Here is a 25387-nt window from a genome sequence, read left to right on the forward strand (position 1 = left end):
CTTTCAACTCTTTCACAAGCTGAGAGGAGGGAGAGTTGGGATCAGTTCTATCAACTCTACAGTAGGTTCTCATATCCAAAGTTAGTCTAGAGAGATGACGTGTGTGAAAGAAGCTCTGTGATCACTCCCCCATGAGGAAGAAGACGTGAAGGGGTGAGAGGGGCTGAAGTGAAGCCAAAGGAAAGGGGAAGGGCCTGACCTCAACAAGCCAAAGCAGCTGCCCCCTTCTCCCCCATGGAGAGTCAGCAAGAGGAACCTGATGGAGAGAGAGAGGGGAAGACTGGAGGGTCTGTAAGTGGGGAGCAGGAGAGAGTGGAGTACGAGACATTTGAGGGTCTGTGGAGGCTGAAGAGAAGGAGGTACTGGCAAGTGGAAAGGGGGAAGAGAAGAGAGGGTGGTGAGTGTATGTTTACACACTTTCAAAGTGAGGACAACCAGAGAGCAAGGCACAGGGAAAAGTGTAAGAGGAGAGGGGAGGGAAAGAGTGGAGGGTCTGTGCTTGGTGACACTTCTTGGAGCAGAGAAAGAGGGGTTGTAAGAGGAGAGGTGGAAGAAAAGTTATCCGGGGTGGATTGCAAGGCAGGACAAGCTGTCAGAGAGAAGGGCAGAGGTGTGAGTAGTCACTGGGAAAGGAACATGTTGGAGTAAGAAGACATAGCAGTCACAGAAACAAACATGAAGGATTGAGAGGTGGAAAAGACGAGGGAGCTTCTGGATCAAAACACTTGTCCGGAAGGAGTGGATAAGAGCTGAGCAAATTCAGTTATACAGGGCAAAAGAGTCTGCTGGGAAGTATGGGGTGCATTCACAGTACGAGCGCCGACAGGATGAAGAAACATGGACTGGGGACTGACAAAGGAGGAATCCCCTTAAAGACAGAGCCCGAGGTCCATCCTGAAATCCTTCACCTTGCTGAGGTAGGTGAATAACTCTTTCAGGTTGTAAACAGCAGAAATGTGATGTGTATTAACATATGCATGTGCAGCTTTTGCTTCTTGACTGAGAATAAACAAAGGAAAAAGTCATTAAAACTCCTTGAACTGGATCATGCCTGCACTCCAAAGCAGTTATGTCTCTCTTGCGTAATATTCCTCCTCTGCTTTCATCAGCATTGAATGGAAGCATCTTATTCAGCACAAGCTTGCATACCAAGAGATCAACATGTGCTGTGCAGGTTCCTTTTGGACCTACACCAAAAACGTTAAATGCATGTGCAACTAATGTTTAGTTATGAGCCAATCATACAGAAGTAGCAACCAGCAACAAGAAAGAGGAGAAAAAGACAGTCTCATTGATCATCATGCCCTTTAACGGGGTGGGGACGAGCTTCAGGAGGAAGTGGTATAAGTTACTGTTCGGTTTCATCGTGCCGCCTGCCTGCCTGCCTGCCTGCTGGCTTTATTTAGGTGCATGTATGGATTTAGGAGCAAGCTGCACTGCTACACACACACACAAAGAGTTATATCAAGTCTGGTGGCTTAGTTCCAAGGGCACACCAGGATGTGTGTGTTCTGACATGTCAAGAGTAAATCACACTCTGCCATGTTGTATCTCATAGTACAACAAAGGGAGAGCAAATTCAAGTATTCAGATATACACAGAGAAATACCCAAATGTGTAGTTTCATGGTAAACTTCAGGATCTTGCTGAAAAAAAATTATTCGAATCACATGTGGCTTCAAATCCCTTAAAGCCCTTATTGTGTGTATAGGTCTCTGTGTGTGTGCGTGTGTGTTTCAGACCAAGCCAAATCATGATACCATAGTCCCAGCTGAATGGGTGGACTCTGCAATGGAGAGGAATGAAATGTGTCAGGCATGCAAACAGTCCAGGGGTTCTTCTTTAAGCTGATTGTGGTTTCTATTTTTCTGTTTCTATCTCGCTCTCTCTCTCTCTCTCAGACACACACACACACACACACACACACACACACACACAACCACAGTTCTAGTACATGAAGGGACAGGAGCAGGTGGAAAGCCAAAGGGTATGCCTCAGTTCTTGCTGGATATTTATAACCTGCATGAGTAGAGGCCGTCACCTCTAAACACCCATGAAAGTAGTGTCTGTGTGTCTGTGTCTCTGTGTTCGTGGACTTGTACTTCTATCTTCATGAGAAAAAAGAAAAGCAATGAAAAGCTCACACAGCTACAGCCATAAAGAAATATACAATGCTACTGTTGATGCCTGACCCTCTCTTCATGTCCATGTTAGATGTGTAAGTGCTTCAGGCTGTCTGCAGTGGTGAGATGGTTGGAGAATGACATAGACTTTGGCTGTAAAAGTCCAAATGGGGTGGAGTTCTTTAGTACTGCAAAACAATACTGCAACACAGCTGATAGTCATGGGAGCCTCAGACTGAATGTCTACTTAATCAATGTTCCTTTTCTCTGATAGTTAAAGTAGCCTATGTAAAGGGGTGGACAAGATGCTGAACACCTGCAAAGACTAATGCAACACATATTCAGTCCATTAAATTCTGCTCAAGAAAATGCTGTCATATTAAACAGTTTAGATTAACTGTGATTGCATTTGTTTTCAGCTGTTGAAGTGGATTGTATTATGTTGCGTGTGCTAATGTTGTGTATACCCTTTCCATGGCTGTTCTCATGACAACAACTAGGGAAAAAGTGTAAAAAAAAAAAGCCACCCACACACTGAAATTCATGCCAGCTTGTCTATGTTGGGCAGCATGGTGGATTGGTGGTTAGCACTGTTACCTCACAGCGAGAAGGTTCCTGGTTTGAAACCCATCAGTGGCCTTTCTGTGTGGAGTTTGCATGTTCTCCTTGTGCTTGCATGGGCTTTCTCCAGGTACTCTGGTTTCCTCCCACAGTCTAAAAACAGGCGAGGTTGTGTCAGGTAAATGAATTAGGTCTGGGTGTTTGCATAAAGTGGCAATTCGGGGTTTTCTAAAGGACATTTGTCCAATTGTGATTTTGTGACAAAACAGTTCCAACACATATAATACCAATAGCTCTGCACTTTATTAAAAACAAGGATTTGTTTACTGTTCAATAATATATTATGTACTCTATAGGGGGTGTCCTCAGGTTGAATCGAATCTGCAGTGATATGATCTAACCACTTGGTGGTGCTCTTGGCTCATCGTACATTTTAAAACTGACATTAAAAGATGAGTCTTTTTTTGGCATGATTTCAGCAGAGAACTGATGAAAAGGTGTTTATCCAAAATGAAACATTAAAATTGATGTCTGAGATATTGCTTCTTGAAAGAATCCATAGGCCATTAAGTTGGGGAGGCCATCGCAATTCAAAGGTTTATGCTGCCAGTATGAACTATGGACTACAGCTGTGACAAATTAATGTGTTTAGTATTGTCTCAAAGGTGTATTTAGAGGCAAATTTTTATATGGAAAGAAATGATTACTCTTTAATATGACGGGTTCTGGTCTAACTATTCCCTCAGTGCCATCACTGGAAACTCTGTTCATCCTGTTTGTCCAGCAGATACTGTGAGGTTGGATTTATGTGCAGACAGTGCCACTGTAGGCCAGAAACCTCAAAATCTCTGTGTTCTATATATAATAACATTTAAGATGTAAATGACTGGAGGGGATGATAATCCTCTCTCCTCATATGCCCTCTCTTTTTTGTCAGGTTCATCATCTCTATTCCAAAATCCAATTCTCACAGACATGCACAGTCACCATAGTACACAGAGGTAGAGACCCAGACTTAGCACATTAAGCGGATGCTGCAGTTTATAGCAGGGGCCATCCATTATAACAGCAAAGGACACATGTCAATAATTTAACAAGCTGTTACTCTATTGGTTTATTTATATGATCAATAATAGTCATGGTCATGTGTCCCCTCCATGCCTGCAGGCACTTAATCATTCCAGGTCAGTGACCAGTATAAACATTGTTTTTCCACTCTTTGTTGTAGATATGACACATGAATGGTGTTATAAAAAATGAAAGCACCAGTGAATTCATTGGCCATATAACTGACACCCTACCTAGACCTGCAACACACTCACTGAAAAATAAAAATATGCCACAGTCTGTATTACTTTAAAACACTGCTTCTCTTGTGTTGTACTGGCATTGTTCAGCAAGCATCTCTCTCTAGTTGACTAATAGACCAAAAACAAGTTCTCCAGATAATTTCTTTGTTTAGTAACTTAAGTGTGTAGTTAAATGACTAGTTTGTCTTTTTGGGAAATATACTTTTTTGCATTTTTGCCAAGAGTTTGATGAGACAAAAAATATCACCCTTGAGTCTATGCAATAATTCTGAAGCTACTGACAGCAACATGTTAGCTGTGGTCAAAGGTAACAAATGCCATCCAGCACCTCAGCTGTTTTTACAATAACTACTGTAAAAACAGTCTGAAAGGGGCAACGAGATTCCTCTCACTGTTTACAGTAGCTGTCCATTTTTACTGTCCTCTCGCTCACAGCATGGCTTTCAGCTGCAGCAAGGCATCGTTTTCAGCCAAAGAGTGTTCATAACTCATCAGAACAGCAAACAGAGGGCGGACACAGTTAGCACCGTCCAATGTTTAGAAGCTAAAGAGCCACGTATTTCTCTGGTAGACACCAAAAACAGAGCTAAAAGAGACTGAAGGATAAGTCTCCACAAACACAGACCATGTTTATTGTTAATTTAACAGTTTGTTAACAAGTTATCAGCTAAATGGATCTATGTGGATTAAAACACTTGAATTTAGTAGAGAATGAATGTTGATGAAAAGTGATTTAAAAGTTTTTATTAAAGACCGTCATTTAAAGAAATGTAGAGAATGAATCAGCTGCATTTATGTTCCTATTATGTAACCACACCAACATTAGTGTAGTGCTACATACAGCATTAATTATACATTTATATTCATGAAGTATTTAGACTACACGCCACATGAGAGACACAGCTGTCTTATAACACACTGTGGTGAAGTGAATGAGTTTGCTTCCACTCTCAGTTGAAGATGATGAGAGACACACAACTCTGATGTCTGATGGTCAGTGAGTGAGTATTTGTGAGTGTTGCCAAACTGCAGTGTGCATGCAGATTCAAATTCAATGCCTCTCCTGTTTGGAAAACCCAGTCTTTGAAAAAAAAGCAAGTGTTTTTCCAAGACCGATGAATGGCGTCGAGGCATTTGACAGGAAAAGAAACACCAGAGTGTGCAGGTATGGTGTTTGTGACCCTCCACCTCTCCCTCCTTTTTCCAGCCACCTCCTCCTTCTCTGCTGAGGGAAATATTTAAAGTTTTAAATATTCATTTCAGGAGTGTGTTGCCATAGTTTTATATAAACATTGTCTCATCTCTTTTTACTGGGACAGTTGAGTATTGGTTTATGAAAAGAAAAATCCATGAATTTATGACTCAGTGCATTAGATTTATTTGCCTTTAGGACATACAGTATACCCTCAGTGGAACCATGTGTGTGTCTGTGCATGTGAATGTTTTGAGTTCTTCACCGGGGTTAAAGCTGTATTTGATATCAGTGTTTAATTTACACGGCATCATGTATCACCCAGTTCATTTAGTTAATTTCCTTCAGCATTATTATGAAAGCTTACACATCTGCATGTGTTCAGAAACCTTTCATTCATTTATACAGTACAGATTTTACTTTTACAGAGCATCTGTCAGGTTTACCTTCGTCCCTTTCTTTGCTTTTGCCCGCAGAGGCTCATGTCTCCTGTTTACACAGCTGCCATGATGGCCAGTGTGCTGCAACCTAACAGTGTTGAGAGGAAACTTACAGTAAGACTGACATCAGGGAACTGAGACTCCAGCTTCTTCAGTCAGACTCAAAGAGGCACCAGAGTCAGACCAAGCATTAATACTTACACATCCATGGTCTTTGCCTTAGTTTTGGTTTGAAGTTTGATTAACTGTAGGCAGGTTTTGCTTCACTTGAAATGAAATTTATTTGTCAGTTATATTTGTTACTATGTTGTTGGAGTCATATTTTATTACATTACTATACAATTCTATGTTTGTGTATTGGTATCAGGAGAGGCCAAATGTTTTATGACTGCCTGACATCAGGTGGTGGACACACAAAGAACACATTTAAAAGTATGAAAACCAAATCAAGTATTAGATTACATTTAACTTACTTGTGACCATACAGTGCATTAGAGGGAGCTGGCAGCAGAGAAAACTGCTTATGTTTCATCATCTTAGCTGCACCACAGACTGAGACAGAATAAGGACAAGTTAAAAGACCAAACAACAGGATGCCTTAAAACACAGTGTGATATGACAGGAGTTTTCAGAGGAGGAAGCTGAATGAACAGCAGGTAAGACATCAGCGCTTATACTGACGTGCCACTGAACCAACACACATCTGTCCTGACAGCAGCTCCACAGGGGACAGTGAACGTCCAGTGCTTCAGATGGAGCAATGCTGATATCAAATATCTTATGAAACACTATGATAATGGCTCAAACTGATCATGTCACTACCACATTTTAGTATAAAGTGCATGGTTAAGTAAATCATTTTCTTTGAGTGGTAGCTTTTAATACAGCTTTATTTGATGTGAGAAAGATTAAATTAAATCCATCTGTATGTCTCCAGCTCACCAAAGCTGGGAGCCACACCTTCACAGAGAAGAGCTTCAAGAGAAAGAGAGTGTGCGATGTGTGCAAGCAGAACATTGACAGCCCTGGGGCTTTCTGCAGGGGTGAGTCCATGTCTTAGTAAGGTCAAGCAGCAAGACCTAGAGACACTACTGCCAGCACACCTAGGCCTGACAGATGAACACACCCTCACTGTCCTGCCTGCTTGTGTGTCAAGGCTGATTTTCAAAATAAAACATGTCCTTCTCCCTGCTGTTTGCAGAGTGCAAGGTTGCAGTCCACAAGACATGTGAAGCCAAGGTAAGCTTTACATTACCTTTCCCTGTGTCCTGAGCAAACTGTGCTCCCATGTCGTAGGTTGTTGGGCTGCGATGTTAATGTGATGTGATCCTTAAGTAGAGTAAGTCATGTGCACTGACCTAGATGTCTGGTTAAAGAAGGCCTCCCTGCACTCAGTAATTCAGTCATGTGGTAATGTGGCATAGCAGCAGTTCCTGAGAGTGCTCCAGCAACCCAGCACAACTCAGTGTATACTCCAAAGTCACTGTTTAATATGGCTTGATTTGAAGCATTTGTGCTTATTAATGTATAATACTGTGTACTCTACAGAACATGCTGATATACAGTGCTCTCCTGTGTGAGGAGTACCCAGAGGACCAATAGGGGGCAATAGTGGGCTGTGAGCTGGCCTGGTGGTCTGTGTGTGCAGTGAGGGGTGACAGGAGGAGAAAGCACAAGAAGCAGTGCTGTTGAGGGAGACAACAGAGAAAGGCTGAGTGTCTGAATTTAACAATTTAACAGCTGACACTGGGTAAGAGGTGGGGTGCACCCTGGACAGGTCACCAGTCTATCATAGGGCTGTTCACATGGAGGCAGGCAAACATTCACACCTACAGGCAATTTATAGTCACCAAATTAACCTAACCTTTAGGAGGAGGACTGTGGGAGGACTGGAGCACCTGGAGGAATCCCACACAAACATGTGGAAAACATTTCAGTTCCATACAGAAATATCCCAGATCTACCAGCAGGCTTGACTTTAGAACCATCCAATTATGAAGCAGCAGTATTAACCACTGTACTAGTGTGCTGCCCTTTGTAGTAAAAGTCTAATACAATGGAAACTCCTTACTTGAAATACACGCTAACTTTCCTCACAGTGTCCCTGAAGGACTTGAGTAATACGCAACTGCTAGTGAGGAGAGCATGTATGTATGTAAGGTTTAATCACAGCATGAAATGTTCATGGCATTAGGCAATACACTTTTCTGTGACATCATTCTCCAGAATTGTTGTCAGGTCATTATGGTTTTGACCCTTTATCCATACAATACATTTCTAATCTGTAGTATAGTAATAGTGAAACAGTAACAGTCAAGGAAGCAACAAAAGCATAAACATATTGCCAAGAATGGAAGAGAAAAACTGACCTTATAAGAGGCCCTAATTACTAGATTCATGTTTATAATGCAATATCATATTGGCATTTTCATGTGCAGCTACAGTGGAGCTCAGTTGCAGAACATTTCCATGCATTGCATCACTGTAAAAGTCAGGTGTTATTGGCAGCAGCTTTTTGTCACCATTTTGCCCTGCCATTAAACAATCTGCCAAGCAAAGGTTAGTGGTAGAGGAGGCAGATATACAGTTTCACTGCATGATATTACCTTAATAAATGAGACTACAATGCAAAAGACTGTGCTTTGATTAAATTGCCCAGTCTTTGGACCATAGATGGATTCTTCCATTTCAAGAGGACATTCACCATGCATAAGAGAGAAGCTCTCTCGCTGTCCACAGCATATGTCAAACCACTGGCAGTCGCCTTTGCTTGCATGTGACCACACTCACAGCAGCTCAGTATCACACACCACAGAGTGAGCTGATGACCTTGTTGTAACTGTGCTGTTGTGCTTTACTGTCCAACAGCACTTTTGTACTCTGATGTCATGCAAAGGGACCCATCTCCTTTATTTCTTAGTCCTTCAGGTCAGCTCAGATCCTGGGGGATTTATATTAGGGGTGGGGTGGGGGCTTGCCTTCCTGCTCCCTCCTCCTCCACACACACCGTAATGGTGTATGACTGGGCCTACCAGCTGTTGTGCCTTAGCAGCATGCATTAAAAGAGGATTATTATTTTTGTCACACTCATCCCCCTGGTCACCAAAGCAATAGCCAAAAACAACTCTTGGTAGCTGCAGGAGAGACAGGCGCCGTGGACGAGAGTGGACATCACACTCGATGAGGATCAGTCTGGATAGGATAGAAGTCTGAGCTCGTAAATATAGAAAATAACAAGAGTGCCGTAGATGCCTGGAAGTGAGTGATGGTGGGGGGACACAAATAAGTGAGAGGCAGCTGGGGAGACAGGCTTTGTGTGTGTGTGTGTGTGTGTGTGTGTGTGTGTGTGTGTGTGTGTGTGTGTGTGTGTGTGTGTGTGTGTGTGTGTGTGTGTGTGTGTGTGTGTGTGTGTGTGTGTGTAATCTGTCGTATTTGGGGGTATTCATAACTAAAGGGAAACATTGGGTCAAGGCTGCAAACCGGGCTCTATTTCATGTCATACTATCCCTCCTCTGTAGGTATGTAATTCTGAATTGTCAACGGATTGCTTCCTTTCTTTCTTACCTCTTTCATCTCTTGCATCTCTTTGTCATCATCTTTTTTACCATCTCTTTCTCTGATAAATTTCTCCTTTCTAATGGTGTATAGTCACAGATACAGCTATGGACTTATTTCTTCTTTTCTAGTCTGTAATGCTTTCATCAGAGTGTAATGGCACCTCAGTATCATCTCTACTGAGGTACCCTTAAAGTTCCATTTTTTTCTTGCACCCTTTGTACATTCTTTTTCTATTTGTATGTCTCTTGAACTGTATTTGCACCCAATTCTATCTCTTTGTCCCACTGCCACATTTATTCTGCCTCTAAACCTCAGGCTACTGAAGAGGTCATTGGCACCCTGTGACTTTGCAGGGCTGCTCATGTTTCTGCATGTGGAATACTGATGTGTGTGAGTACACGTGCAAGTGAAAGCACTTGACGTACTTTAATGTGTCTGTGCCTATGACAAAGGCAGAGTGAGAGAGGAAAGCTATGTGCTGCTGGCACACTGTGAGTGTGTGTGTATTATGGTGAGAGAGGGAGGGAGGTAAAGTAAGAGAGAGCAAGCAGAGAGGTTGTGAGAGAGAGAGAGAGGTAGTGTATCACACACTACAAACAGGACAGCTCAGAGGCAGAGGGAAAGACTGACGCTGCTTGTTGAGAGGTAAAAACACACTTTCCACTGTATTTACTGAGTAAAGCTTTGGATTTAGTTTATTCATCAGTTTTGACTGTTCATGTACTTTTCATATTTTTCTTTCTTATTGAATAGCCAGCTAACATCCTTAAAACAGTTTATCAGAGTTTGCTCTGATAATGCAGCATGTGATTGTGTATATTATTCCATTAAAGCTGTAACCAGCAAAGTGCTCTATCACAGCCCTGAAACAGGATTTTATTTAATGTGATTAAAGCAAGTGCAGAAGAGGAAGCTAAGACTCCTCCTGTGACCTACAAAAAATACCCTGATTTTAATTTTTAATACTAGAAACAAATTTATAAGATTTATTTTTAATGAGATCGCTGTTAGGAGCTTATTAAACCTGTACTGAAAACAACCATATTCTATATGAAAATATAAATCCTTGCAAACAAGCTGTGCCAGACGTGTGTGTGTGTGTGTGTGTGTGTGTGTGTGTGTGTGTGAGTATGTGCTTCTCTCTCTGTTTGTGTGTATCTGCAAGTGCCTGTAAACACCAGCTCATCTATCTGTTATGCACAACTTTTGCTTACTTTTAATCTAATCCAGATTATTCCATCTACTCTATTTAATGTGTGTATACTGCTCTGTAACAGTAACGTTTCCCACTCTATGTATCTACCTATTGTAATCGTTTTAACACTGCTATATATACTGTATATAGTTATCTTTGACCAAAAAGGCACCTGACAGAGACAAATGGCAGTGTCCTAACATCATCTGATAGATCCTAATGTTGCATAGTGAAACACAGACAGTTACAGTGTCTGCTCACACACACACCATCTGTTCTGCTAATGTTTCATGCTGATTTATGAATTGATATAGGTTCTGTGATGTTGCTGTATAAGGACTATGTGCTTGTGTAAGAGGCAGGTGTTGTACATTATAGTTTTGTCCATTTGTCTTAATTAGTGCCAGTCACACTGGAACAGATGAAAAACATTTTCTGCAATGTTGCATGCCTTTTTTTCCAAATTCAGTTCAACTGCTGTCCAGATGTTGTGAGGATCTGTGGCTTGTCTTATATCAGGTGTTGTCATGAGCAACATGACAATGAGCATCATGTTTTTCAGTCTTTTCTGTTCCCTGTGTCTCTCCATGGGGGAGCAGGTGGACTTGTACTGTTGCAGCCCTAGCCCTAAGTCAGTGCATATAAAAAACTCTGAAGGATGGTAGTTGAAGTGAACATAACAGATAGAAAATCCTGTCAGATGACCATTTGTGTAACTTACTGTTGCTATTTCTAAATATCTGTGGTAAGATGTACTGTGTAAAAATAATAATAAAGTAATAAATAATATTTTTTTTATTTGTCTTATAATATACCAATATATATAATATAATATTGTACTTGTGTGCATAATCTCAGTAATAAACATGACAGAGACAATGCGCACACATGCTTGTTTTCATATAGCAGTACACAGTATGTACACAGTCACTCATAGTACAGATCAGCTGCCAGATGTGTTGAAGATGTCACTCTCCTGATGCATGAAAGACAAGAGGACATGTGATATGATTGTTTAAATAGACAGAATGAGCCTTTAAGTGTCGTATGGGGCATATGGTTTAAAAAAAGGAGCTCTATCAAAATAGCTCCGTGAAATTTCTCCGCTCTGTGTCAGTGATCAGGAGGCATTTTCAGCTGTTGACACCTTTCTTCCATCCAGCGAATGCTCTCGCTTTCTGTCGGTCTGCCTCTCCACTGGTGGGACATAACAGTCCAATTCCTGTACTTAAGTACAAATTTGACGTGCTTGTACTTTATTTGAGTATTTGCATTTTATGCAGCTTTATACTTTACTACATTCCAGAAGAAGAAATTGTACTTTTTAACTCCACTACATCTGTCTGACAGCTGCAGTTTGTAGTTATTTTTCATATCACAGTTTTTCATCTCTTTCCTATCCAGTGAAAACTTTAAACACATGGTATTTTGTAGAATATGATGCACCGCTGCAGATCAGGTTATCCACAGTTTATAAAGTACTTAAAGTTGGGCCAATCTTTAACTACAAGAAAAATGAAAATATATATTAATGCAGCACTAATATAATTCAAAGACATTATGTATAATAGCATTAACATTCAGACTGACAATTTTTCTTTTAATTACATTTTGCTAATAATACAAGTATTACTGAAGTCGGCTTTTAATGCAGGACTTGTAAGTACTTTCATAGTGTGGTATTGCTCCTTATGTAAAAGATCTGCCTACTTCTTCCACCACTGCCCTTTTCCTCTTCCTGTTTTCTTCATGTCTTTTTTTCTTTCATCTCCAAAGAAAGATTTTTTTCTTTGAGTCCCTGTTTGTGTTCCTCTTCTATTCCCTTCTTCTCCAGGCCAATTACACAGTGATTCCTTCCTATAGGTGATGCTTATCAAGATGTTCTTTCTCTTTGGGAAACACATACTTGTATCTCACGACAGGGGTGATTGTGGTCGCCCTGTCCAGGGGCAGAACGTCAAGAGGGGGGGTGTGATGTTGTAAGAGAGGATGACAGAGAGAGTAGTGAAAGACTGTGGGAGATAGGAAATTGAGAAGTGAAGGATCAAAGATGAGAGAAAAGGAAGCAGCAGAGCGATAATGAGAGAAGAAAAGGAGGTGAAGCCATACTTTCATGTGCCACTCCAAAATTTGCCCTCTGGTTGTCAGAGTTAAATGTTAACAGTCTGTGCAAAAAAAAAAAAAAAAAGCCACAGAGTTTTATTTAACTTTAAGTGAACACTGGGTATTAGTATTTTTTTAAAGACTATGGAATAAATTGGGATTATTTTGCTTTTCCAGTTTCAAATGGGAAAACTTACTCACCTCTCCCTCTCCAGTGTGATGTCACCTCTCAGTTGACTGGATGGCATACTGATGCCTGTGGCTCAAACACATTTATGTCCCTCTCTGCTGTGACTGACTCAGCTTCTCCAGCAGAGCTCTGTGTTGGGTTTCCTCTCCCTGGAATAGGAGCAATTATGCAGCATTTATCAATTATGCACCTTTTAGATCTGGTGCTATTGTCTGTTGTTTTGTTGTGGAAGGGATTCAATACAGAGAAATTCTAAAGATCCACTGTTAAAAGTCTAACATTTAATGTGGGGGTGTAATTAATAAACTTTCCATTTATTAAGCAAAAATGGAAAATATTTGCTTGTTTAGGGTGTCAAATGGGAGGATTTGATAAAATATGGTTCACCCTGATAGTCAAACGTTTGCTGCACTGTCGATGGGTCGATTCCCTCTGGGGACTATTATTAAATGTCTTTCTTTCACACTTTTTCTGCCATTGCAATCTCTTGTTAAATAAAGGCACAGACACCAAAGAAATAAGATTCAATAAGATCAACTAGTGAACAAAGTAAAGGGAATCATTAAATAGAAGAGGCATCCAGTCCACAAGTCAGTCAGTCCCAGGGGGTGGGACTGAGTGCAGTCATCGGCACCTCAGTAAATGCTAGCTTATGAACAAGACAAACTGAAGCAGATGGTTCCGTTCCCTGTGGCTCCAGCATACAGTCCACATGCATTAATGAGCACCCTGAGGCTAGCAGAGCTACCAAAGACACGTGTGTAGTGCACTGTGTGTGTGTGTGTGTGTATGTATAAACGTAGGTTGACCAGCACTGACATCCTGTTGCAAATTGCTTCCTGTTGACTCTGGCATCTTCCTCCTCTGCCTTTATGCTGCATGTCAATGCTCTCTGCCTCTAGGTCCAGCCCTAGTCTGTGTGCATGTGTGTGTTTATACATGTTATGTTGAGTCTGTCTCCTACAATTCCTTCCTAAAGCCAGCCACTTTATCCTCTTATCTACCATTATTAAACCTATTAAGAGTGTGTAACTGTTTACCCCTGTGGCTGAATATCACTATTGTTGGTTTTATATTTGTGATCTATTTTTGTACACTAACAGAAGGAAGTGGTGCAGGTATATACATACATATATATATATATATTTCTTTGTTTCCTTGGCTCTTAGTGTTATTGTTATAAACAAGTTTTGTCATTTATTTATCACCATATGGTATTTAATCTAAATCTAAATGTCCTGTAGTGTGAGTGCTTGTCTCTGTGTGTACTGGCCCACCTCTCGCCTAGTGCCAGATGGAGTTGGCTGTAGCCATAATAAATAAATAGATGGATTACTTAAGATCATCAGATCATAAGACAAGTAGCAAACCAGCAGCATATCAGTTTCTACCAGCCTGTCACTTTGAGGTCAAAGATTATCTAGCTGAATAGCAGGGGATGTAACCTGTTTAAACGATCTTAGCTTCTCCCCTCTCTATACGTTTGTCTGTGGTTTTGGCAAGCTACTGAAACCTCACCAGCAGAATACAAGGACTGCACACCACATGTCGAGTCTTCCTCCAGTAAACTTTATGCATCTCTCTGCTGCCCTTCTTTTTTACAAGGCAAAATATGCAATCAGTCATTTTTATTGACTATCTCTAATTATACTTAGCCCTCATGCTTATGCAACTGCCTGGTCAGTGTCTGCCAATAAATATCCATCAGTTCTACAGTGTGAGAAAGAATTCAAAGACATTACCCAATGTCCTCAAGTTATTTATATGTGTGTAGACATGCATGCGGGTGCTTGTGCATCTCTATGTGCTAGTTTGTTAGTGTCCACCGGTATTTGTGTATTTGAGTTTGTATGTGTGCGTGCCTGACATCATGCGTCACTAGCTCATCATGGGAAATTGCCAAATCTTTGCTGACAGCTTCTTCTTCAAACCAGCTGCTGCAGATGACAGACAGAGAGCGAGAATGAATCTTACTATCCCTCATCCTTCCTCCTCATCCTGCCATCACTCCATCCCTTCATCTGCACTGCTGGAGTAGGACCAAGAGCATTAAACCAAACACATGACCTGGGATGTGCTGGTTAATTCCCAGTGTGTTTGTGTGTCTGTAAATATGCACATATAGTTTTGTGACTGTTATGCTTCTTTCCTTTCAGGTGACCCCCACCTGCACCTCAACATCAAACGTGGTTAGTACAAAAAGTAGGTCTATGTTATATAATGCAATCAGTCAACACAGCATAATCACTCTTTGTTGTTGCTTTTCAGCACGGTTCCATTAAATCTACACAGAAGAAGAGAGGGTCCATACCAAGGTACAACAAATCACATATTAATACAAAGCAAAATTATATTTGATTTGTAAAATCTCTGCAGACAAATAAAAAAGTCAGTAAAAAGTACTGGCAGTAACAAAATTCTCTTAATGTGCAGGAGTAAAAGTGTGGAACAAGTGATGGAGCATGTGATGGAGCAAAGCTATGACTTTGACCTCACCTACATCACAGAGAGGATCATCTCTGTCTTCTTCCTGCCAGACCTGGAGGAACAGCAGTACCGCAGACACCTGCAGGAAGTGGCCTCTATGCTAAAATCCAAGCACCAAGACAAATTCCTGGTGAGTCTCAAACACTGAAAACATTAAACATTTAAGGTTAATGCTGTGGTTTATTTCCTAAAAGGGCTAAATTATTGTTGTACAGTTTAATTTAGTATATTTAATAACTCCTACTAAAGGATTTATTAAAATAAATATAATAAGTTATTTGCACAGGTTTTTGATTTCAGTTCCTCTGTGTATCAGACAGGGACTAAACTAACAAATCAGTCAATGCACAAATTTATTTATTCTTTACTTTCTTTTCTCTATAATTTTGCTCCATTTGTGGTTGATCTGTAAAAACAGATATGTAATATCTTCTTGTGTATCTGGTTTGTACAGCTTTTAAATTTATCAGAGAAGAGGCATGACATCACCAGACTTAATCCAAAGGTACAGGTGTTTACACCTAAAATGATATCAGGTCACACTTTATTGACACACATTAACTGCATATGTGACAGGATTGACTCTGTGTATCTTCCACTGCGGTTCAGGTACAGGACTACGGCTGGCCTGATCTTCATGCTCCACCCTTGGACAGGATTTGTGCCATTTGTAAAGCCATGGAGACCTGGCTGACCTCTGACCCCAGCAACGTCGTGGTCCTACACTGCAAGGTGTGTGTAGCATGAGTTCACATCTGCATGCTTTATTGCCTTTTATTTTAAAAAATAAATAAATAGTATTTCATAGTCACTTTGTGTTCTGACAGGGAAACAAAGGGAAGACGGGGGTCATAGTGGCAGCCTTCATGCACTACAGCAAGATATCAGCTGGGTAAGCAGCATTATTATTACTAGTGTAACAAGACACTATACCAATGTCTGTGAAGATCAAATGTCCATGTTAATACCAGCCATCAAGCTGCATTTCAGTCAAGAAAAATCGCATCCCTAAAAAATCCTGCCAACATGCATTGCCAAGGTGACATATGACACCTGCTTAAAATGCTTTTGTGTTTCAGTGTTTTAGTTAGTTAGTTATATTTTAATTGGCCAAATCTGAATAGCTTCAGTGATGTCTGTCCATTGACTAATTGCTTAAATGAATAAGCATTTCAGCTCTAGATCATTTTGCACTCTACAAGGTTTTGTATGCACAGATCTGTGCTGAAGTATTTATTAATACATTTCTGGTTGTGTCCACAGAGCAGACCAGGCTCTCACCACACTGGCCATGAGGAAGTTCTGTGAAGACAAAGTCTCCTCTTCCCTACAGCCCTCACAGAACAGGTCTGAGATGCTCATATATCCATATATTCTCTCCTCGCCCATATAGTTTATTACGTCTTGCGAGGCTCCTGTCATCACCTCAGTCACTCTCCGTGTCATTACTTTGTTTCCTCACCTCACTTCTTCAGGTACATCTACTACTTTGGTGGTTTGCTGTCAGGTACCATCAAAATGAACAGCAGTCCTCTTTTCCTCCACCAGATTCTCATTCCCTCATTACCAAACTTCCAGGCTGGGGGAGGTCAGTTTTATACAAACTAATGTTGGTTTATTAGCTTACAGTGCAGTGATGATAATTCTGAGCTTTGAATTGTGAGCAAAAATTGTTTTACAATTTTATATAAACAATAAAAATAACATTTGTTTGCAAAATACTTTGCTATTCTCAACTTCTTACTCTGTTGGCAGGTTATTATCCTTTCCTGAAAATCTACCAGTCGCTGCAGCTGATATACACATCAGGCGTCTAGTAAGTACACGGTCCACTGTGTTTTCAGCTCTTGTGGGCAAACAGCTTTCCATCCCTCTGTATCTTTGGCAGATGTTGTCTGTATAGGCAAGGACTTGTGTTTAGGTGTTGGATGGCCTGTGCTTATAACATTGTTTACCAGTATTTTACCCAACTGAGACATGTTTTGACTGGTTTTATGTATGTTTTAAGTTGTACACCCAATTGTGTGTGTGTGTGTGTGTGTGTGTGTGTCAAGTGATCCCCAGAGCTCTAGAGCGAGGAAGCTGTGTGTGACTATGGAGCCGGCTCTATTATTAAAGGGAGATATTATGGTGAGGAATAAATCATCATGAACTGCATGTCACTAATTGGAAAACCTACTTTGATTTAGATCCTATCCATTTCCACACCTACATCACTGCAATAACTGCAATATGTCAGTTGCCTTTATGACTAAATCCTGTAGTCAGAGGCTTCCATTTCCACCTTCTAAAGTGCTGTAAAATACACTTTTTTCTCTCCTGACTTTTATGCCCTTTTCTACCTTTCCTCTTAAAAATGTTTAAATTGTGTGAGAACTATAAACATGCATAATCACTTCTGTCTATAAAGACACTGACTATATCTGATCTAACAAAACAAAACACTATTACGAAGCAATTGAAATTTAGATTGTTACATATTATTACTAGATTATCACACATGCAATCACAAAGTCTGCTAATATATCCAGATTTTGAGACATTTACTGTGAATTTAACATATTTCTACATGACTCTCTTACCCGCATCCATGTTTGCAGGTGAACTGCTACCACCGACGGAGTCAAGCAGCAGAGAGGGAGGTGGTCTTCCGAGTCCAATTTCACACCTGTACTGTTCACGGAGCCCAACTGTGGTTTGGCAAGACTGAACTAGACCTGGCTTGCACAGGTATAAAAACAGACATGCACAGAATACCATGTAAGAGCAATTGTGGATATTTGGACGGACACATCAGGCTTCACAGAAGGGAGTAGAGGAAATGATATAGAAACCATTGGACTGTATCACTGCAGTGTGGTGGATTACTACACTAAAATTTGAATATATTGTAAACATATGAATTAACAAATATAAACATCCTTCTGCGTATATCTATTGCTTCCTTAAAATGGTTGTAATGGCAGAAATATTCAAGAGCCACTTATTTTTCAGTCCATTGTGGTGACTGAGTATTTTGTGGCAAATAGCAAATGGCATTGTCTTTTTAGATGAAACAGAAATGCTTGTTCATGGCTCACTAAGCAGCAGTCTCATGATAGTTTCTCTATGTACTACATGCTGACATGTGCATAATATTACTCATTCATAAAGCTTGTTTGAGATGGTGCTTTTCTTTGAAGCTTAAGCTCTGTTTAATTAAGCCATTTTTCTGTCCTTGGTTGTATTTGTTTACATTATGAAGAATGAAAGCAAGTATCCTTGTTTATTAACTTTGGCTTTTTTACTTTTTCTACTGAACACTCGTTATTGTTAAAGTTTTTATAACTGATGTTACACTATGGTTATTTTAATTATAAGCTTGTATGCCTGTCTTTCTGCAGATGACAGGTTTCCTCCTGATGCTACAGTTGAGTTTATCTTCTCCAATGGGCCAGAAAAAATAAAAGGTAAATATCTGTCTGTCACTGCATACTTTGGTGCATTTTTTGCATCTAACCTCTTTCTTTTTTTAAATATTTTCATATGTTTTATATCAAAATATCTGCTTTCCAAGGTCGAGAATACCGCAAGAATGATGCTACTATCAAAGTGGACTACAATACTTCAGACCCTGTGGTCAGATGGGATTCCTATGAAAACTTCAATCTGCATCACCAAGATAGTATGGAAAGTAAGGAATATAAAAACTCAGCAACATAACTCACAGGTGTACACAGTGTGAAATTCTACCTACATTTTACTTTAATGAATAAAACATCAAATCACACAATCTTTCTCCCCCAGACATCTCGCATACGAGAGGCCCTCTGGATGGCAGTCTGTATGCACAGGTGAGAAAGCGACGGGGACCAGGCTCCACTGCCTCAGCAGCATCACCCAATGGATGCCTCACTAGCAGCCCAACAGTCAAGCTGCAAACCCGCAGCCAGCACCAGGTTTTTCTCTACACCTCTAACTCCAGCTGTTCCACGATAACCTCTGATCACCTGCAGAACACCACTCCGTCCATAAACCGCCCTGAAGGAAATAATACTGACTGTTCATTGAAGAAAGGAGCTGAGGAAGATAGTGCAAGAGCGAAAACAAGAGGGAAAGAAAAGGACAGGGAGACAGCAATTTTAGATGATGCAGACCTATCAAGTCCAAGAGATTTGAGGTGTAACCATTCATGTTGCAATCGAGCAGGTGCAAAGTGTGCTGATGTGGGATGGGAGAGGGAGAAAGAGCCCTGTCTTTCTAATGGTCACTGCCTTGGACATTGCAGCAGCAATAAAAAACACACAAAAAGTCAAACTCTGCCTGCATTACCATCCAAATCTTTGTCCCCTCCACCTCATTCAACTCATATGGACCTCTGTCACCGCCATAGTGCTCATCCTTTACCTGAGTTGCCATGGGAACGTCCACCCCCACCCCCACCCCCACCCATGCCCTGTACCCACAGGCTGTGTTACCCTTATTCCACCTCTGAACACACACACCCTCACAGCCACACTCTCCCAGCCTCAAACAGACTCTGCAGTGCAGAGGAGTGTCACCTCTTCCATTACTCCAGCCACAGTCCATCCCCTCATCTGTCTCATCAGTCGCTGCCCTCTAGCCCTTACAGGGAACTGTTCTTCAGCACCCCAGCACCATCCTCTGGTTGCCCCTGTCGGGAATGCTCTAGCAGGCATGAGTTTCAGTCAGCCTCTGTTAGAGCATTACACCCAGACCAATCAGAAAACCCACACTGGTCCCAAGGAGCAGGGGTACAACGAACAAGAGAGGCACCTCCACTGTGGGAAAATGAATGTCAGTGGGAGGCGGCTAGAGAAGCAGAGTTCTGGCAGTGCAAGTCAGCCATGCCAGCATTTCGGGTCTGCCACACTTCTGTCGATCAGGGTCCAAACCGGGATCAACCTAGATTTGCCCTTTCACCTCACCAGAGCTACCCTAGCCCTCAATCTCTGATGGAGCCGCGGGACGGTGCTAGTAGTGGGTACCACACCCCTCCATTGCTTCGCAACTCCTGCTCCTGCTCCCCTTATCAGTCCTCCCCAGCTGAGAGCCACGAGAGCCGGGGTTACGCCTCAGGATACCAGTCTGGATCAGCCTCACCGCTGCCCACTAGTAGCCCGTCTCCTAGGAGGAGCAGGGTGCCTGAGATGCCCTGTAGAGCCAGAAAACCAACACATGCTGACGGTAAAAGATGAATACAGTAGAGATTGTTTTTTGTTACTTATTGTATCACTTTTTGTATAAATTAATCATTTCAATTACGTTATTTTCCTTCTCAAAGTGGAAAAAGCCAAAACTGATGTGGGGGATGACATATCCCAGGGTTCAGAGGGTAAATCAGACTCTAATGGTCAGTCAAGCACCCCTGGACTGGACTCAGATCATGACTACACACTGATTGGCAGCAGCAGCCCCACACACACTGAAGATAGGTAAGTGAAACTATAAATACTAAAAACAAAATTAAATAAATACATTTTTTGAGCTAATTATCTTCTTTTCATATTTTTATTTTCAGTATAAGTGCTGATAGGCAAGAGACTGCTACACATCTGGAGTCCAGCACAACTGGAAACAAAACTGTCACACCAGAACCAACAAAAACACAAACCCAAAGTTCTGGCATAAACATAAGCTCCAGACAGCCATCCTGTGAGTCTTCTCAGTTGTTGAGCTCTAATGTTAAGGTTGGAGCAGCTAAGAGCACAGGACGTGCACCAGGATCACATGCTTCAAACTATGCTACTGTCTTCATCACTCCAGTTCAAGTGAAGCTCAATGGGTCTTCCCTTCCCAGTGAAACTCCCTCTGATGGCAGCAGAAGTGAGTCCATAAAACCTTCTACCAGTCTCAGTTCTAGCCCTTCCACCACTTCTCCAAATTCACCTATTGGCTCCCCGGAGTTGCAGTCATCTCCCCAGCGCTCCTCACTGGCTCCAGACATGGCAGGACACAGACTGACTCCAGACAAGGACATCTCAATCGATAACAAACCTCCATCACCTGTACCGGACGGCTATCACACCCCGACCTTTCCCTTAGCGTCTTATTACTACCCGTTACTGAATGTCCCCCATGTCCCATATACCGGGTACACTGCTGTCACCATCCCTGCCATCCAGCCACCGCTCCCTGAGAAGAAACGCCTTTCCTCCACACCAGGAACCCTGAATGGACACAACTCTCTTTTCAGGGTCTCCTCAGCTCCTTCACCTATGCACCATGTTACTTTCTCCCCTGCAGTCGGAGAGCAGCGACAAGGGTCTGCACAGTCTAGATGTAGGGAGGAGGCAGACATCAGGGTGAATGCTAAGTTCGTCCAGGACAGCTCCAAGTACTGGTACAAACCAGGCATTTCCAGAGACCAAGGTGAGGAACACAGTGTTTGTATTTAACAATCCCTTAATCCATTACCGATTCTTTAAGTACTGATGACTAAGCACCTCTCTAACTCTTCGGTCTTCTAACCTTCTCTGCTGTAGCCATAGCTGTGTTGAGGGACAAGGAGCCAGGAACCTTCCTTATCAGAGACAGCAACTCTTTCCAGGGGGCTTATGGTCTGGCCCTCAAAGTGGCTACACCTCCTCCCAATGCCAACATCACTGGAAGCCAAGGTATTTATTTGACATTTTTGCACATCAGACTGTACTTACTGCTCATAGGTGATATTATTCATTCAATAAAAACAGCTCTTCTGTGGCTCTGGCTCTTTGTCAAATGTACAAGCCTGTTATACATTGTTACAATTAACATTACAATTACAATGTAATGAATTCAATTAAATTTAAATGCACATTGAAAACATAATCATAAAACGTTCCATATAATAGTTATATATAACACTGATTTGATACAGGCATCAAAATTGATATTCAGTTCAAACAATAACCAGACCCAACTACACTTTTTATGCATTCTTGTCTTATGTGTCTGTGTTTGCTGGAAAACAAACAATTCTCATGATAAATGACAGGTTTTTATGTAGTCTGTTCATGCATGAAATGAAAAACAAATGAGGCACTATCATCATCTAAAAAGGCAGTAATGTTATGGTTTTCATGGCTTTATAGTAATTTGACTATTTTTGTATTTTTGCTCATGCATCCTTATAGAATATGTCCTGCAAAAAGACAGTCTGATTTCTTTTTTATCATCCTCACTGTCTTCCTTCTCACCACCTCCACTCTTTCCCAGGGGATCCTTTGGAACAGCTGGTGAGACACTTCCTCATCGAGACTGGGCCACGGGGAGTGAAGATCAAGGGCTGTCAAAATGAGTCCTACTTCGGTCAGTTATGTAGTAAACACAAGTGCTGCAATATGTTTCACATATTTGGTGATATACAAGATACTAAAACCTTTAACATGTAAAAACATGTCTGTAAGTGTTTTTTAGTTTACATCCTTCGCAGTTAAATATATTCTTTCAATGCCTTCTAAACTGTCATAATGACAGTCTGTTGTTCTCTTTTTATCTCAGGTAGTCTCTCTGCTCTGGTATACCAACATTCAATTACTCCCATCTCTCTGCCATGTGCCCTTCGCGTCCCAGAAAAAGGTAATATCAGTATTATTATATTTGGTGATTAATTTTATTCAAAAACTAAATACCCACCTTTTCAAATTTGTTGTATCTATTATGAGAGAACAATTAAATAGCTTTTCTTCAAAGAACCAAAGCTATTACAACAGCTTACAGCCTGGTTCCTAAATAATTTAGACAACACTGTGATGTAACTGTATGTTTCAGATCTGGTTGGGGAGCTTCAGGAGATGCAGAGAGCAACAAACACAAGCACAGCAGCAGACCTCCTGAAACAAGGAGCAGGTAGCACACAAGCTTTTGTTTTGTTTTTACTTGAACTTCCATAAATGGCCAATCAAATGCACGCTAGTAGTTGCAGTTCCTACCTTTGCCCAGCAGAGACTGATCAAGGCTGTTTTATAACACTGATCCATAAAAACACATGCTGGTATTAATCCATGTTTTCCTACCTCTGTTTTGAACCAGCTTGTAATGTGCTCTACCTGAACTCTGTGGAAACAGAGTCATTGACGGGGCCTGAGGCAGTTTCCAAGGCAACCAAGTGTACTTTGGCTCTGAGTCCACGTCCAGTGGCAACAGTGGTCCACTTCAAAGTGTCCACTCAGGGCATCACACTAACCGACAGCAAAAGAAGGTATGTCTGACATTACGATCGTACAGCATCATTATCACTTTTTCAGTTCAGTTGATTTCCAGTGGGGATTTTAGAAAAAAGTGGCATTTGTTATTGTTAGAAAAGTCAAAAGAGACTTAATATTGTTTGTGTTCACACAGGTTATTTTTCAGGAGGCACTACCCTATCAGCAGTGTCACTTTCAGCAGTCTTGACCCCCAAGACCGAAGGTAGGTCACGGAGACAAAAAATCAGCACTACATCAATGAAAACTATATGTGCCTCAACATGTTACTGTTGATTATTGTCAGCACACGTGGTAATAAATGTCTGCTTCCTGCTGTTGCATAAATGCCACTTATATTGGCTTATATTTTTTAAATATAAGCTCTCTGTGATTTGCTTGTCAGTTTTTTAATATGAGGCACAAATGAATAGTGCCTTATAAAAACAATCTCCATATTTTTGTTGTTCATGTCTTTCTACGTTTTGTCTCTGTTTGTGTACCCGTGCTTCAGGTGGACTAATTCTGATAGCACTTCCAGCAAGTAAGTGCTTTTGTTGCTTTTATGTTTGTCTTGGCAGGTGATATTCGTGACTGGTAATTGTGCTACTCTGCATGGCAATTAATCATAGGCTCTGACTTCTTAGACAAAATTGAGTGTTTTTTGGTGTCAAATATAATTTGCTCTCCAGTCTTTCTACTTTTCCCATCTCCTTTTTTTTTTTTATTTGTTTTTGTTTTGCAGAATGTTTGGCTTTGTGGCTAGACGGACAGGCAGCACAACTGAAAACGTGTGTCACCTATTTGCAGAGCTGGACCCTGAACAGCCAGCTGTGGCAATTGTCAACTTCATCAACAAAGTCATGCTGGGACCACAGCTATGTAGATGAGAAAGAAAGGGAATTGTAAAGTCTGGACTAATGGAGTATGATTCTGACATATCTTTTGTGGAAATGTTTGTAACTACACTTCTGCTTTTATTTGTTCAGGTGACATCACTGTGCTCAACTGTATTACTGTTTTTTTGTTTTTTTTTTTTGTTTTTTTTTGTTTTTTACAGAATCCAGTTCTGGCAGTTCACTGGTCTGCAGGGCAAAGTATTGTCTATATGTCACTTTACAGAGCAAACAGTCATAGAGGAATAGTTTGATAAGCCAAAGAATGACCTAACTTTGGTAACCATTGACAAATAGAGTTAGTTTTTTGTTCATAGTCATTTTATTTGCGACATTTGTTCTCATGTTTCGCATGTTCAACAAATTTTCATGCATGCATGAATGACAATCTATTTACCACAGTTATTTCTATTGAATTTGTTTTACATCAACACTTAATGCTGAAGGGACAATGTTTCAGGCAAAGTCTTCAACAGTGTGGAAGAATTTAAGAGTCATGCTTTTACTTCCTGTGTAAAATGCATGGGAAGTTATCAAAGAAATGTTGTATTTTGATCATTTAAGCAGATAGTGTCATTGGCTACATGTTAACTCTGTGGCTACCTACATATTTGTGACAATCATTTTGTTCCCAGTGCAACTATATTATTAAAGTGTATTTGTGTTGGAATGACAATCTCAAATGCAGAACCATATTATACTCAATTCCTATACAATAGGTAAATGATTTACCAAAATGTTATGCAGGTGCTTCTACTAACTACACAAACCAATAAATTTGAGGTCAGCCTTGAATTTGAATTCACTAATACAAAAAATGATGGATGGGAGAGGAGATGATTATTTGCAACTTAAAATGTAATTAAATCAAATGTTCTGTTGTCATCTATGGAAATCTGTCTGCACCCTGTTTTAGTTAGTCTTCACTTACATAACTTATAGCCAACATCCAGGGCTAGGCATAATTATGTTTTGGAGAGAAAGTTCTGCTTCAAGCCAAAGATTTCATTTTTGTGTCAATATATTTTAAAGGTTAGTGTTTTGTTATGATTTTCTTTTTGTTGTTTTCTATAAAAAAAGATATTATCTAGAGTACCTCTAAAAGAATAATTTTTCATAATGGATTTTTATGTGAAAGTAATATATTTTAGGCCTTTGAGGTGAATG

At 40.8% G+C, this 25387-nt stretch overlaps 1 protein-coding gene across 4 annotated transcripts; it reads left to right on the plus strand.

Moving 5' to 3' along the window:
* Positions 1 to 251: 251 nt before the first annotated feature.
* Positions 252 to 25087, plus strand: LOC113130453 (tensin-2-like). 4 transcript variants are annotated; one of them, XM_026307104.1, is made up of 27 exons: positions 252 to 917; positions 6564 to 6669; positions 6828 to 6865; positions 14829 to 14861; positions 14941 to 14987; positions 15106 to 15289; positions 15614 to 15664; positions 15769 to 15891; positions 15987 to 16051; positions 16423 to 16506; positions 16635 to 16747; positions 16915 to 16975; positions 17214 to 17289; positions 17760 to 17889; positions 18543 to 18608; positions 18716 to 18832; positions 18946 to 20346; positions 20444 to 20594; positions 20681 to 21531; positions 21645 to 21776; positions 22357 to 22449; positions 22642 to 22719; positions 22912 to 22989; positions 23173 to 23341; positions 23482 to 23550; positions 23839 to 23868; positions 24070 to 25087. In XM_026307104.1, exons 1-27 carry the CDS (start codon positions 795 to 797, stop codon positions 24212 to 24214), a joined length of 4614 nt encoding a protein of 1537 aa, XP_026162889.1. In that variant the 5' UTR covers positions 252 to 794; the 3' UTR covers positions 24215 to 25087. The 4 variants fall into 4 exon arrangements, with proteins under 4 accessions (XP_026162889.1, XP_026162890.1, XP_026162891.1 ...); XM_026307105.1 differs by lacking the exon at positions 23839 to 23868; XM_026307106.1 differs by lacking the exons at positions 6564 to 6669; positions 6828 to 6865.
* The last annotated feature ends 300 nt before the right edge of the window (positions 25088 to 25387 follow it).

This window comes from Mastacembelus armatus, chromosome 5 (assembly GCF_900324485.2).
Source record: "Mastacembelus armatus chromosome 5, fMasArm1.2, whole genome shotgun sequence".
Lineage (NCBI taxonomy): Eukaryota > Metazoa > Chordata > Actinopteri > Synbranchiformes > Mastacembelidae > Mastacembelus > Mastacembelus armatus.

Excerpts from the sequence above, each read along its gene's own strand:
- LOC113130453 (XM_026307104.1), top strand. The coding sequence starts at position 795 with ATGGGGTGCATTCACAGTACGAGCGCCGACAGGATGAAGAAACATGGA. Across the intron at positions 14,862-14,940 it reads GCACCTCAACATCAAACGTG|CACGGTTCCATTAAATCTAC; the intron begins GTTAGTACAAAA and ends GTTGCTTTTCAG. Across the intron at positions 22,450-22,641 it reads TCAAAATGAGTCCTACTTCG|GTAGTCTCTCTGCTCTGGTA; the intron begins GTCAGTTATGTA and ends TTTTTATCTCAG.